The sequence below is a fragment of the Gallus gallus genome, chromosome 8 (assembly GCF_016699485.2).
Source record: "Gallus gallus isolate bGalGal1 chromosome 8, bGalGal1.mat.broiler.GRCg7b, whole genome shotgun sequence".
In the NCBI taxonomy this organism is placed as follows: Eukaryota; Metazoa; Chordata; class Aves; order Galliformes; family Phasianidae; genus Gallus; species Gallus gallus.
In genome coordinates this window covers 11,036,905-11,052,701 of record NC_052539.1, presented here as the reverse complement: position 1 = coordinate 11,052,701, position 15,797 = coordinate 11,036,905, and the positions used below count along the sequence as shown (strand labels likewise).

The following is a 15,797-nucleotide window of genomic DNA, read 5'->3' as shown; positions in this document are numbered from 1 at the left end:
CTTTGTGTTAAAATTATTAAGCTTACTTACTGGGTTACCCTTAGGCCCATCATCACCTGGAGGTCCTTTAGCACCTGGTGGTCCAGCTGCTCCAGGTGGACCAGCCTCACCTTTTTCTCCCCTTTCACCTTTTGGACCCTATAGTAAACACATGAACAATAAAATATTGTCTGGAAATTGAATGTATAAAGAAAAATTACAGTGGCAAAACTGTTTTTCAGATCTGGGCAATGATATTCCTCATTAATGTTGGTATGTGAATGGGAAATTAGGCCCTCAGCCCCAGGTCTGAGTGCAAACATCTGCAACCACATGTGAGTCTGAACCTATTCTGCATCAATGAATTGCTTCTATAGAGAAAAAAATATGCATATCAAAGCAAGTACTCTTTTAGGAAGTCTTCACAGATTTGCCACATCTTGCTATGAGATGTGGCTATACTTATAGTTATACAGTTGTAAAAAACAAATTTCAAAAGTGTAAGAAAGTTCTTCACTGAAAATTTAAACACAAAAACACAAGTAATCTCATTAAATGTTTCTTAAAGTAAGCACTACCTTATGTCTTTTTTTACTGTGACACAAGTTAGTAAGACAAAACCAAATGACTCACAGATGTTCCAGATTCTCCAGGAGGTCCAGGATTACCAGCTTCTCCAGGTTCACCCTATACATGTGTGAGGATAAATTGATGAGTCATTAGGTAGAGTATTTATATGAATTTACTTCTGTTATTACATATTTTTTGCATGCTTATTCATGATAACAGCTTACAGGAGTTGACTCTTACTGACTCTACCTAAAAGCAATTAGGACACATGTTTTTGTAGAACTGGAATCTGAAATTTTAGAAATAGTCTTTCAAACTAAGCTTCTAGTGAGACAGGGAGACTAACTTTCCCTTCGGGCTTTGAAAAATATTCCTCTTTATGATCCCATATATTGCAAATTTTGTCTTTTTCCTTAATAGGCACAGAAAAGCCAAAGAAGTGTGTGCACGTATCTATCTATCTATCTATCTATTTATTTATTCTCTATAATATATTTTTGTCTGGAGGCAAATCCCTACAAATATGATAATACTATTTTGAAATTAATTTTAATAGAGTGGAAACATTATTGCTAGAGCTACTGTTAAAATAAACAATTATATAAAGAAAAACATTAAATAATAGGATAATAACATAAAGTTAGTAAAACTTTCATCATAGGCCACAAATGAACATGTTATGTATTTACTGGTGATGGAAATTATTTAATATATCAGATGGCTGTGAGAAGAACACCATACAAAGAAAATCTATACAAAATTTATTTATATCTCTAAATAAATATCTGTATAATATATATATATATAATATTTATTAATATAAAATAAAAATAAAATATATTGAAAATAAAAAATAAAATAATAATAAAAAACATATAAATCTCTCTCTCTCTGTATGCGTATATATATATATATATATATATATATATATATAAGAATGATATTCAAGATAGTAGAGATACTCTATCTAGCAGAGTCTACAGTGTAGACTAAATTCAGTACAGCCGTTCAGTAGAGGGTCTCCACTGCAGGACTAATTGAGTGAAATAAGAGCACTGATTGTGCCAGGTCTTGCTTGACAAGCACCCCTGCCAATATAAATCCCTTTTACGGTTCTCAGAGAGTAAGTTCATTTCTGCCTTCCTGACAGAAAAAAAATTTAATTTAAGATTCACATTTGATTTGAAAGCAACTCTGTACCCTGTCCCTTGACAAACTCATTTTCATTTTATGATATCTTGCAATGAAAGAAAAGATGGGCTTTTTATTACTTATTGACCTACACAGTCAGTCAACAACTGTGGAGAACACAGTGCTCCTGGGATCTCAGGGATCCCTGCTATAGCACACATGTTGAAATTGGCAGATGAAGGCAGCCCACATGAGCTCACTACACAGTAAAACCACAATAAGCAGCAGTTTGGAAGAAAGCAAAAGTAGAAGGGCAAGCAAATGTCAAGATGTTCTCCTCAAAGGACACATGTGGAACAGGCACTTGTGTAAGATGAGATCAGTTACAATTTAATCTGACATTAATACTTTAAAATCATATACTGCTTTATTATAAAGATGTGACTCTTCCCATACGCAGTCCTTGCTTTTTCAAATACCGTTTTTTATATATTACAAATTTTATGTATTATAAAAGGTTGCAACTGTTATAGACAGCTGTTAAGGGAGTTAAACAATATTTTGATAGGTAAGATTGTAGCTGCTACATATTTACAGAGTGTATATTTATGATTATAAAAAACTTTGTATTTCATTGCCTTTTTGATAAAGATAGTATTAATTCAGAATACACTTCTCCTCCATAGGAAATATCTCATGTTCAGTTGGGAAATCCATTTTATGACCTAATAGATATATTCCACCTCTGGATTTCTTTTTCATTTCTTTTTGTCATCAGGCCAGATCCTTTAAATGTTAGTGCTGTCCTCTGACAGAATTTCAGCAGCAATGTCTTTAACAGAAATTCTCAGCTACAAAGCATCATGTCATTTCATGGACATGTTTAGTTTTAAAAACTCCCTTGTATTATATGAGCAGAATGATTTCTGTCAAGCTAAGGACAGTAGTTTAAAAGTCTATTCCTTATTATTACAATTCTAGAAAGCTGTCCATTGAAAGCACAGAGAGATAGTGGATAGAAAGCTGCCACCTTTCAGTTAATTTCTGGAACACGGCTATTGATTTTCTAAAAATGAGACACTCTTGCAACTGACTGGGTTGTGAAGAAGTTTTGGTTACTCTTTTGTTCCTTTTTGCCACCCTCACAAAATAAATAATAATACAATAATAATAATAATAATAAAAAGAAGTGTGGCTCTAGGAGACAATCTTTTGTCACACAGGTATGCATGTTCCATGTATTAGGGCTCTGTGAATAGGTAAATTTAATCAAGAAAGAAATTCTATAGCTGTGTTATATTTTCTGGGAGGGCTTACAAGCAAATTGGAGGGATGGGGAAGGAAGGAAGGAAAGAGTCAGCAGGTCATGTAAAAATATTAAAACTAAGATGTTGCAAGGATAGATATTCAGGCAACATAAATTTTCACAGACATCTTAATTATCTTAATGACTGAACAAATACGTGTGGACTGTATGTACACATGAAAAATATCAGTGCAAACTTATTTGATATGTTTTTAAAATTAGGGCCAGAATATTCTACTCATTTTGAGTTCTCTCATTCCTATCTGCAGTATAAATCAATGACTGATCAAGCAGATAATTACTGATATCATGTTCTTACTGTGTTGGTCTCCTAACTAGTATACTATTTTTAAATGTCTTGGAATGACATAATACAAAGGAATATAAATCCAGATTAGTGTAGTGCTTTCCTTATCTCAAACTTTTTCATATAGTAAACAGATTGAAATTCTGAGAGGCAACAGAAAGAATGTGTAGGCTCTTCAGATAACATTTTGCATTACCTATTGATTTGGCCAGTTCAACACATGCTGTGGAAGGGGGAGAGGTTTGTAAGAAGGCAGAGTATCCAACACAGTTATCACAGATTAACTTAAACATTCGGAATCTGAGCTTATTTTTATTAGGTTTTGTCGAAGAGAAGCACAGCATTAATGTTACTTTTTCTGCTTTCTCTGTCTGTTACAAGCTCTTAATCTACAACTTTTTAGTGAAATTAAATGGAAAGAAGCAATCAATAAGCATATACATTTTTTCTGAATAGTAATTTTGTTTTCAACTGACCTACACACCTAAGGCCCAGTTTTGAAAGTTTTGAGCAATTTACTGGAGATTTAGAATATCAGCATGTAAGGCCTTTGATATCAAATGATCAACATGAGCTGGTATATTTTGTTTTTCTCCTGTTTCTAAAGTAGAAACAGAAAAAAAGAAAAAAAATCTTAGGGTGAAAGCTGGTTTTAACTGGTTTTGGTTGAGTGTAAGTCACAAGCCTTCTAGACTGCTCTATGGATACAGGTATTTATAATGCAAGGCTACATGCACATTTGTACTGCAGATGTTTTTGAACATTTAGAGTTTTGTATGGACAGCAGAGGAACCAACAAGATAGTTAAAAATACATGGCACTACATCTGACAAAAAATTGTTGGTAATTTGTCAAATATCAAAATATTTCCTTCTAGTTCAACCATTCAAAAATGAAAATGAGCAAATATATTTCACTACTCAACAGTGACATAGAATGCCAAAATATTTTTCCACATTCTACTATCAGCACTGCATTGTATTATCTACGGTATAGGTCTTTCTTGGAAGGGATGCAGAGGCCAAAGCATACTGACATTATAGGAAAAGTACTGGGAATAACACTTATGCGGGAAGAGGAAGAAAAGGTATGTTTTGTTTAAAAGCTTTAATAGTCCTCCCATTGTGGTAACACCATGTGAATGACTCACAAAAACAAAATCCTCCTGACAAAACAACTATTCATTATCTCTAAATTTGCAGAACTCATTAAATGGAACTGGAATTAAAAAGGAAGATGCCCTAACTAGGAAGAGATATCAGTCACATGCTAAAATTTGAGAAGGAGGAAAGTAATTAGAAGAAATAAGATCTCCAAAATAATATACTGGTAAGCTTCTCTGTATGAACACAGACAATATGGAAAATAAGCAAAAGGAAATAAAAATGACAAGCAGTGATACACTGTCTGAATGTGATGTTCTCATATAAATTTAGTGGTCTGCTTATCACAAATGGGGATTCTAAATCACATGGAAGAAGAGCAGGGAGGAAAGGAGTAAGGGGTTGTAAAAACAGTGTCTTTACAGAATGACTGGAATGTAATTAGAATGACTGGAATATAATTTGATTGTGAAACAATAACAATTAAAGACGTGATTGAAACCTACATCCGAATTCCTACTGACTTCAATAGGACACTATATTACACAAGATTGTTTTTAAAGTAGCAAGTTTCATTGGATGTAATGTTCTCACAAAAAAAAAAAACCAACATTTTCTCCTAGTACTGCAGTGGACAGAGAAGAATTTTTCTTTGCACAGTGCCCATATATATTTTTTTTCTGTATTATTCTGATATACAGACTTTTTTTCCATTACGTCAATCGTTTCCCATCTCTACCAGCACTTGCAATAAGGCACATTTTTTTGGTACTCTTTCCAGAGGGAATACCAAATCCTGCAGCTCTTTAAATAGGAAAGCACTCTTTAGAGATAGGCTGGAGGAACAATGTCACAAGCCTGGGAATTAGAGATGACACACTGTTAGTAATGCAGACAAGCATAATATTTATTCTTACTAGTAAAAATGATTGAAGACATAAGAATGCCACTGCTACCAGGAAGTGCGTTTGATACTCAGAGCCACATCCTAAGAACGCATAATTGAAAAAGGCAACGCAATGAAGCAGTGTCAGCTTAAGATATGTCCATCAAGCCATCATCACTCTTTCTATATTATATGTTCTATTCACTGCATCCCAGAGCAGTGGTAAAGTACTTGTTGAGGATGTAGAGTAAATCATGGAGCATCTGAGAATCCTATTAAAAGGATAGTTTGGTCATACTGATAAGAAGTAGGTAATTTCTTCTGCCATGGCCTTAATATAAACAAAGTGTTATTTGAAGGAAAGTCATTTTAATGAAAAAGCTGAACAATTTTAGGGTAGATATGAACAATATTTAAAAGTATCCTGTGAAATATCTTTTGTTATTTTGTTAATGAGAAGTTTCTACAACAAACTGCAGATTTTCATGATTTTTAGTATTACTCATAAAAAGGATCCTGGAAAAATAATGACAACTACCTTATCTTGTGAAAAAAAATACCTCTCTATGAAGCAGAACCACATGCATCTGGACAGTAATTAAGAAAAGGATCATGAAATGATTTTTATTAACTTGATACTTAAGTCATTCTTTCTAAATTCATAGATCTGATAGATTTGTACATAAAGTTACAATATTGGTATACTGTGTCAAACACAGTGTGTAGATAAATGAAAGGTGGCAGAATTTAAGACTTCTGAAGTAAAGAATTTCAATGATGGTGTATGAGGAAGATGAGAAAATACCTGTGCATTTAATTATCTGATGGACAGAAAGATAAAGGAAAACTTGCTTCACATTCTGAAATGTTACCAATACTTGGTAGAAATACCGTTTTGGTTTTTTTTTTCTTCTAAACTGACAACTGTCAATACTGGCATTCCTAGGAATGCCATTTCTAGGATTCACTGACATGAGTATTTTATTGAATGTACAAGATATGCTGTGGCAAATGTTCAGGAACAATCTACATACTTTCTCAACAAATTACCTATACAGGAGACTGTATATATTTCCATTTTTTTTCCCTCACCTTATATTGCTTTCAAAATCTGCTTTCCAACTGCCTGACCCAGATTTGAAGAAAAAAATTATATTAAATCTGTAACATTACAACAAAATGCTTTATGGTTTCACCCAGGATGTGGCTGAAATTGGTTGTCTGAACTGTTAAACTAAATACATTAGTAGGAATTTCAAGAGAATCTCTTTTGAATTTTGTGTTTGCTCAGCATTTTAAAACAGTTTACACTGGTGATTCAAATAAATAACAGAACAAAACTAAGAAGAAGAATAAAAAAGTTTCTGTCCAACATTCTTAGGTTAAGATACAGAATTTTTTTTAAAAAACAAAAACATATGCTGCTAGCAAATTTTCTGAATATAGAACCAAAAATAGCAATGAAAATAATTTTTACTAATGAATGTCATAGAGCATCAGTCCTAAGTCAAGTTTTCAACTACCATAAATCATTCTCTAGCCTTTGACTTTATTGGAATTGTATACATTTCTATGAGAAATAAATATGTGTTGATATTTCAGTTGTTTCACATCTGATGCATTTGTCTACCACTGATACATTAGATAACAGCTTATATTCTTAACATTCCAGATTGAAGGGTTTATGGTATTCTAAGGTAAAGGTGTATAAAATGAAATATACTGTTGAATCCAATCATGTTACTGTAAACATAAAACTGTGAAAGTGAGGAAATCACCATAGCCTTACTTCTTAATCACTGATAAGGCTTACTCATCTCCTCAACTCTTTTTTGACTCTTTAATACTTTTGTGATGTAAAATATTAAAGAAAAGAAACAAACATAGTAATTCTGCCATTAGAAGTATAACTAGATAGCTTGATCACTATTAATAATTACTAAGTCAATTAAGGCTATTTGGGAACTGTAATATGTCTGTGTAGCATCAAAGAAGAAACAAAATGTATATTCTTGTTCCAATATTTTCTCTTTCTAGAAATGATATTGTCAATATTCTCACCTTTTCCCCAACACCTCCAACAGAGCCGATTGAGCCTGGGGGGCCTTGAGGACCCTACGATGATACAAGATGTTAGTTATTCCAAATACAGTTATCCCATATACATTGCTTATTACTGCATTTCAAAAGCAATGTTATGAGAAAAATAGGTTCTTACATCAGCTCCATTAGGACCTTGGGGGCCTCTTGGACCTGGAGGACCAGGCGGACCCTGTATCAAAGAGACAGTTTGGTATATTTAAAAAAAAATGTAAGATAAGTAGTTTTTGTTGTTGCTGTTGTTGTTGTTTGCCAGTAAGAAACAATATCCTCAACCTCTAGAGGAATTTTAGTCTTCAGAGTTCTACATGAACAGCAGGGCTGAATTGCTGTCCATTGCATGAGTTCAGAAGGGATCCAGTACTTCCAAGTGTTTTCTTATGTTATGTAAATCTTCATCTTAAAGATGAGGAGAAGGATTCTGGAATGCAAAATAAATCCCAGAGATAGCTCACAATACAGAAACAAGTTTCATGGCCAGGTAGACAATTCAGGAGTAGCTTATCAGATGGTGAGCTTCTGAGAAAAGACAGTATTACATGGATAATATTTATTGCAAGAATGATCAGTGGGGAAGAAAACTCACCATCGGGCCCACATCCCCATTTTCACCTTTTTCACCTGGTGGGCCAGGCAAACCCTAAAAAACAAGGAAGAAAAAAGAAAAAACTGTTTGTAGGGTATCTGGAATAAGACATATAAATCAATATGAAACAATACAAATCAGATCCACGTGTGAAACCTGGGTGGGGGCAAGTGGAGGGAAGAGAGAGGAAAGAAAGAACAAAAAACCAAAACTTATTTGCAATAAATAAATCAATACATAAAAGGAGCCTTTCATTTTACAGCAAATGTATACGTAGTCCTGAATTGTTTAAACAAGACGAGATAGAAAATTAAAATAATAATAATAATAATAATAATGTACACATGAGTGCTATCTACGGTGGCTGAATTCAGGATCATTGCCATCATTATCCAAACCCCAAGTGTGTGTTTAGATAATATGATTTATGACATATATATGTCAACAAAACATGATCGATGCAGCACAGTGAAGTGGCATGCAAAAATGTCTAAACTACCTCAGTACTGGAAGCTGTAAAACTGCCTTAGCAAGGTGTCCAGTGGAGGTAATGAATCCTGCTGAGAGGTACTGCACTGCTTTAATGCAAACTTTCTTACAAAGAAAGTGTCCAAGTTTGTCTAGTAACAAACATCAAGAGAAGGAAAATGAAGATGATGCTAATACTGATTCTAGTATAACGTTACCCCAGCTAGAAAAAAAATCACCCCTAAGTTGGGCATTCCTAAATGTAGGATAAAATTTTGGCTTCTGAATCATGCAGAGTACCCTGGATCTGGAGTCAATAATATTACAATGTTTTATATTACATTAAGATCTGGTTCCAAGTTTCATCTCCAGCATTCTGCTATTTTTAATATATCAAATTATTACTACCAGATTGGAAAGTGTAATTTATTCTCTTCACTACAAAGCTGTACAAAAATTATGAAGTACAAACATATCAACACTATATCTGTTTGTCAGTTGCCCTCCTACTTTGACACAATCTGAACTGTAGAAAGGCTTATCAAAATTCAGAGGTATCTTTCCTAAAATAACGTTTCAGTTGTCTACTATGGTGAAAACTTGGCTGACATATCAGTGAATTGTGGTTGTTGTGAAAGCCTGTTAAATACTATTAAATAATCCACTCATCAAATAACACAGTTGTTTTTATATAGTCCTTTACTTGTTTTAAAAGTTATAATCTCAGGCCCTGATTTTGCTAATGTTAATATAAATATTAAATTTAAAGTACATTTTGTACAGTTTGCAGAGGATGTATTTATGAAACTTCAAAGGCAATTAAACATTTACTTGATATTAATGTCTTCAAAAATTCTCAAAAGCCATTTAGTGAACACTTATTCTAATGCAGAAAATTTCTTACTGATTTAATGGTATGGTATTTCATGCATTATTGGACATGGCAATTCCTTTTGGCAAGAACTAGTCGTTTGTCATTTTATATTTCAATATTTAAGTAAAATTGCCATAAAGTGATCATGAGATCACTTAAATATGCCCATAGATTTTCATATTTTCTTGACTTTCAACTTGTTTTGTTAGAAAACTCTTTTTTTAAATAAACTAAATCTTAAAAGTAATATTTTATATAGTAAGGAAATTTACGGTTAATAAGTATTCAAAATTCACCATTATTACTTTTATAAACAAAATTATTTTTATGTAATATCCACTTTAAGTACTATTACTGCAATCTAATTGAAGTAAGTGCAATATACTTACCATGGAATATTATATATACGAAAGTGAAAGCTCTTAATCCCCAGCAACTCATTGTTGCTATGAGAATTGCATTCCTGAATAAAATAATATCCTGATTTCTTAATGACATTTTATAAGTAGAGGGTAAAAACAGTACATAAATTTACCTGTAAGCCAATAGGGCCTGGAGGGCCAGGGAAGCCTCGAGGACCTTCATCACCTTTTTGTCCAAACATTCCTTGCTGACCTCTTGGGCCTGGCTCCCCATCACCTCCCTATTTGGAAAGAGCAAGAAACAAAAACATCACAGGTCTGAAAACAGAAGAAGCTCTTGTCTTATCACTGGACAAACTAGAAGAGGGCTCAGGATTAGCCTTAATGTCATTACAAATGTATACACCAACCTGACTGAATGAAATCTGTTAAACAAATGGAATGACAGAATGTGTCCTGGTTTAATGTAGATCAAACAATACAAGTCTCACATGAATTTTCCCTGAACACCTATTCTCTTTCATAAACTGCATAAAACACACTAGCTGTTGAATACCTACCTATTAGTAAAATATGAGTAGCACACAGTATGATCAATATTTACTGTTGAAAAATTCAAAACTTTTGGAAATAAACCCACAACTTTGTATTAGGTGAATTTTTAAGAGAATGTCTTTCTTAACTGCATTTAGTATCAAACTGATTTTAACACTGAGTGATACAAAAAAACATCAGACAAGTTGTCTGAAGGGATGGTCTCTGTTCACTGTTTATAATATTTCATCTTTAATAATGAAATTTTAATAAATAGCTGTGCAGCTTCGTTTATAATGAACAACTGAATTTAAGGGCACAATGACACAACTGTTAATAGTGATCTGAAATCTGTTCCTCAGTAAGTAGCACAAATTACCACATAGTTGTAAGAACTTTGAAGTATCTGAATAAGCTACTTACAGCTATGCCAGGAGCACCAACAGGACCCTGGAGACCTGGTGGACCTGGAGGACCCTGCAACAAGCATTCAAAAGGAAAAGTGAGTATGACATCCGGAATGAAATAAACAGCAAATATATTTGCATGATCAAACACTATTGTTTTTACATTTCTCCATAGAAAATGTAACATTATTCACAAGTCTTTTCCATTCATTACAAATAAGCAGTTTGTTCAGCACTCAAAACTCAGATTAGCATGTCTATAATAAACTGGCATTTTTTGAAAGTGCTAACATTTGTAATAGTTTCAGAATATTTAAAATAGACTCCTGTGCAAACATGAATCAAGATGGAAACTATATATACATATATTTTTTTCAGAATTAAAAATATCAGACCTTTTAATGAGAACTAAATAATTACCTGACAGTTTACCCTTAAATGAAATATTTGTTGACTGGATTAGTTTTATGAAATTGTAAATATTTTAGTGTTACAGCACAAAGCTTATTATGACATCTAATACCTGCATTCTAAGTTCTTTTTGAGCACTGGAAGTCAATTTCACTTTGATATTATTCCTCTTTTCAGGAGAATGGGAAAAAACATATCTCAGAGGAAATCCTTAATTTTATCAGTTAGTCCTCTTCCAAAACAGTAACTTTCTTAGTAACACTGTCCATATTTTAACGGTCAGTTACACAGATGTGTTATAATGATTAAATTTAACCCTGAATCTGGGAATTCAGGATACAAGTTTATGATGGTTAAGATGGTATGTTAGGTTGAATCTGGCTTTTTCACCAACTAGAGAGATTTTACTTATGAAGAGTACAGCTCAGAAAGCATTACATTCTGCATGGGTTGAATTTGTTTGAATACCTTTCTGGGGTTCCAGTTAAAATACTGCGCCCTTTACAGGAAAAGCAACTTAAGTTTTGCAAATTATTTCTTTCTTGGGGTTCTATGTGTATTTTAGAACATCTTATTTTCTAGGTAGCTGGAAATTTTAAACAATATATTTCTGCTCTTTTCTAATGACCTTTTTTTCCTTTCAATCTATCGAACAATGGCACATATAATGGCAACACGAGAAGCAAAGCTCTCTAGACTGTATTGTGAAAAATCTAAATTAAAGGACTCCTACAAATGCTTTGGAAGGATTGGAAGGATTGCCATAAAAAGGGAAATAGCATGCATGAATTTTAAAAAAATATTGGAATGCACTTCTTCTACACATTGCAGGATTCCTCTGCTTCTTCCTTCATTTTACATGGCCCACAACAAAACTTACATATTTTTAATCTCATTAAAATACTCATTTTGATGTGACTTATTGTTTGAAAGTACTTTGATATTGACTAATTAAAAATTATTTGGTACATTTGGATTCCCTTTTCTATTACTCTGCAGGGCAAATGGAGAGAAACCTATCAGAACTGTCAATTAATAAAGGCAGCTGTGATAGCAGGGAGGTTCTGAAAAGGAAGAGAGGATTTACATCAACAATAAATTTGTGCTACCCCTAATTGGATATGAAACATAGTAGTTTTTTTTACAGTTAAACTCCAACCTTAAATTTGTGTTAGTTTCAGAAAGGAAACTGAAGATATTTCAAGCTCCTCTTGAACAGGAAAGAGGGAGCAATTTTTCCTTGCTCAGTGTCCTCGCTGTGATGAGACTAAATAACCATGGAGGATTTTATGGGTGTGCAGGTACTGTAAAAATCTACTCTTTATGTCCAGTGATTTCAGAACTGTGTACTTACTTCCTCTTCAGAATCTTTCAGAGCTGACTAAAAAGGCCTTTCCTCTGCCCCATATACATCTGTCAGCATGTTGAAAGGAAAGCAGGTTTGAAACAAACTCTGAAATTGTCAGGATTGAATGAGTGCAACAGCGGGCAAATAGGATTCAATACACAGGACTTCAGAGTAAAATTCATGCCTTCAAATGAGCAAACTCTAACAATGGATCCTGTGTTTCATGGAAAACATACATTATTTACAAATGCCTTACACCTTGAGACTGAGAATGTACATGATACATTCTCAAATGATTATACTGCAGACACCTTATTTGTAAAGCAGGTGTGTGGGAATAAGTTCAAATACGTTAGTAGTCACTATGGAAACAGTGGTCACAGTCTAATGCTCGGTATAACTAGCCAAGCTAAAATGGTCCGAAATACAGCACATATTTTTTCTGATTTCTCTGATGAGCATCTTGATGAAGAAGCATGCCAAAAGTAAGAACAGAAAGATATGCATGTGAGTGCATGCAGAGTTTAAGTGGAAATTGGCCATGACCTGCTTCATATGCTTCCTCTGCCCTCTACTTTAAAAACCATATTTTTCTATTTACACAGGGCCTGTAATGTAATGGATACCTTTAGGGGACAAAGAGGAGCAGAATTTATATCTTTGTACTCCTCAGCTGGTTTACCACTGCAACAATAAATAAATGAAAATTGATTTTCAGTTAACTGAGAAGTCCGTTGTTTTGAAAATGATTACTTTAAATGCTTTTATTTGATAAATTAATTTTACCAAGTTAAAACTAAAACAGCTTAGATTGTGCAAGAGTAATTTTAGTTCTGAAGCTGGATTTTCCAAGCAGCTTGGTTAGATGTAGGTTTCATGGATAAACGAGTTTTATAATAGAAGTGCTCTCTCATTCATATGTATAATATTATATTCCTTGTGTAAACAGGGCATTGCAAGTAGTTTATTATAGCACTTGTGATATGATCTATCTCAATAGGATTGTGAAAAGTACATATTCAGCACTGAAAACTGCAGAAGTCTTTCTTTTTCAAATAAATAATAGAAAAAGACAACCTTATCTTTAGAAATGAACAGAAGTAGAAAACCCTCGTCATTTTCTTCACGTTTTATCTCCACATTTTTTCTACAAAAATATCATAAAATTGAATTGCTTGAAGTTGTATGCTTCTTCCTATAAAATATCATCTGATTTTATGGAAGCCATAAATTTGCTGTGGATTTTGTAAGTACTCTACTTTTATGATGCTCCCTATATAGTTAGTTATAAGAAGCAGAGTGTTTTCAAGATAGCAAATGTGCTTAGTTGTGAATAATTCTATGTTGTGTTCTGAGTTTTGCTAACTGAAAACTGGTGAAATAGAAGACTGAATTTTTGGTTAAGAAACAAAACAAAACAAAATCCTAATTTGATTTTAGTTTTGAATTTTAAAGTGGGAAAAGCTAGAAGGAAAAAGTGCTTCAACTTCAGTAGTGATTTTGAAATCCAAAAACAGCTCAAATGAACTTATTAGAAGCCTAGTAGTCCCAAATACACTACTGGGCCTATTGATATTTGGAAATTCGTATAAGACATGGCATATGAAGTCTTTACTGTTCTGAAATACTGAATAAGTTAAGTTTACTCTCCAATAATTAGATATTCTTTTTAAAAAATTAGCTGTGTTAGTAGATTTTCGAAGTTGTAGTATTCTTTACTGTTATGGCTGAAAAGATAAAGTTGGGCATATTCGCACAATCCGGACAGTTGATTTAAACACAGTAAGATAATGTATTCATATTCTTGATCTCTCCCAGTTCAAATATGAAGTGAACAAATTAAAATGATACAGGAAGGGTGCTTAGGAATTGAGTTTACCCATTCACTTTTTAATGATTCTGGAAGCTCTAAGAATCTAATAAGTACTACGCATTTCTATTTAGTGTTTCTAATAATGGTGTTAAAACTCAATATTATTTTGAAGAAAGATTTTTGAAATAGGTCTTTGTCTCTATTCACTAAGGTAGCAAGACTATGTCAGTAATTTATGCACGAATACCATTATTTATGAAGAATGAAATGGGCAAACAACTTGCTACTCACGTTTTCTCCCTTGTCACCTTTACTACCTTTTTGACCCGGTTCACCAATTTCACCCTGTAATTGAAAGTCAGTAGTTAAAGTTCTTGTTTAGAATGGTCCCCTTCACACTTAGCTGACTCCAATATCACAGTATCTTTAAAAGTTCCATTTGATATGATTATTCTGTGTTTTATGTTGCAGTTTCAAGCGTGAAGGCCCAAAGGAGGCAATTCTGTATCAATCAATAGTATATCATTTTAATCCAGCTATTGACTGTTAAACTGCAAAGGCTCCAAAGACCTGGCTTTGAAGTAAGAGTGGTACTCAGATCTAAATAGAGGAGATTGTGTTCCTCTTGTCACCCTCGGTATAAACTTGTAACAAAAGTACTGTGACTTAACCGTATGTGACCAAACACTTTTTTCTCAGTGCAGTGTACAATATTTCAAAATTTCAGTATAATTCAAATTGCTAGGAAAACATGTCAGAGAAGCCTACCTTATTCAATAATAATAATAATAAAATTAAATTAAATCACAGAAAATACACTCTGTGGGGAAAATCACACTCACGCATTATAAAAACAAATCCCAAAGTCTTTACCTGCATACCATGCTGACTAACAGAACACTGCCATATTAAATACAAATGATCCTAAAAGGTGCTGTGTCCTCAATTCTTCCAGAAGTTAACAGAATATCTCTACTGCTAACTTTTTTCTGACACCCTCAACCGATTACCAATGATTCTAAATCACAATACACTACTGAGAATCCTTCAGTCTTCTCATTCAACAGATTAGTTTTCTAAAATAAGCAAAAACCAATTTTGACATCATGTGCCTCGATTTATTTTGCCACATTTTAATCTTTGTTCATTTGCCAGGATGTTAGTGTGCTAGTTATTGAACACCAGTCGCAGTGTGCCATGGCATCTGTCACTGAAACATCTGATAACAGGAGGGTTCCTTATTTATTTATTTATTTATTTATTTATTTTGGCAGCATGTAGTGGTAGTCCATAGGGGAAGGGATGAGTTGCTTAGGTGCTGTATTTATTGTGAGGAAAGCTACAACTAGAGAACTGTACTTGCAGACCTTCTCACAGATATACTAATGCCTATTATAAAGATTCACCTTGTCACCATCTTCTCCAGGAGAACCACTTGGACCAGCAGGACCAGGAAGTCCTACAGGACCTTGTACTCCATCACGTCCAGCTGGACCTTGAGGACCTTTTTCACCCTGGTTTTCAGGAAAAGGAAGTGATCCACATTATCACAGGAGTTTAATAAAGCTTTCAGAGCAGGTAATTATATTAGCTACATGGCAATACAGTCCCA

The 15,797-nt window shown here is 33.5% G+C and overlaps 1 protein-coding gene and 1 long non-coding RNA gene across 14 annotated transcripts in view; one reads left to right on the top strand and one right to left on the bottom strand.

The window, feature by feature from the left end:
• The window catches only part of COL11A1 (collagen type XI alpha 1 chain), a 146,843-nt gene that overhangs the window by 30,622 nt on the left and 100,424 nt on the right, over positions 1–15,797 (bottom strand). For all 9 annotated transcript variants that reach the window (XR_005861921.2, XR_005861922.2, XM_040704931.2 and 6 more), the window contains 9 exons: positions 15,592–15,699; positions 14,477–14,530; positions 10,630–10,683; positions 9,846–9,953; positions 7,969–8,022; positions 7,501–7,554; positions 7,344–7,397; positions 613–666; positions 31–138 (listed from right to left, as the gene is read on the bottom strand). Coding sequence is in view for 7 of the 9 variants with exons in the window: in XM_040704931.2 (XP_040560865.1) it covers positions 31–138; positions 613–666; positions 7,344–7,397; positions 7,501–7,554; positions 7,969–8,022; positions 9,846–9,953; positions 10,630–10,683; positions 14,477–14,530; positions 15,592–15,699 (648 nt within the window). In the remaining 2 variants the exon portion in view is untranslated. The remainder of the gene's footprint in view (positions 1–30; positions 139–612; positions 667–7,343; positions 7,398–7,500; positions 7,555–7,968; positions 8,023–9,845; positions 9,954–10,629; positions 10,684–14,476; positions 14,531–15,591; positions 15,700–15,797) is intronic.
• The window catches only part of LOC107053980, a 162,040-nt gene that overhangs the window by 131,404 nt on the left and 14,839 nt on the right, over positions 1–15,797 (top strand). For all 5 annotated transcript variants that reach the window (XR_006940009.1, XR_006940012.1, XR_006940014.1 and 2 more), the window contains 6 exons: positions 4,290–4,380; positions 4,496–4,622; positions 10,632–10,708; positions 12,200–12,325; positions 14,657–14,766; positions 15,612–15,763. This is a non-coding gene — a long non-coding RNA (uncharacterized LOC107053980). The remainder of the gene's footprint in view (positions 1–4,289; positions 4,381–4,495; positions 4,623–10,631; positions 10,709–12,199; positions 12,326–14,656; positions 14,767–15,611; positions 15,764–15,797) is intronic.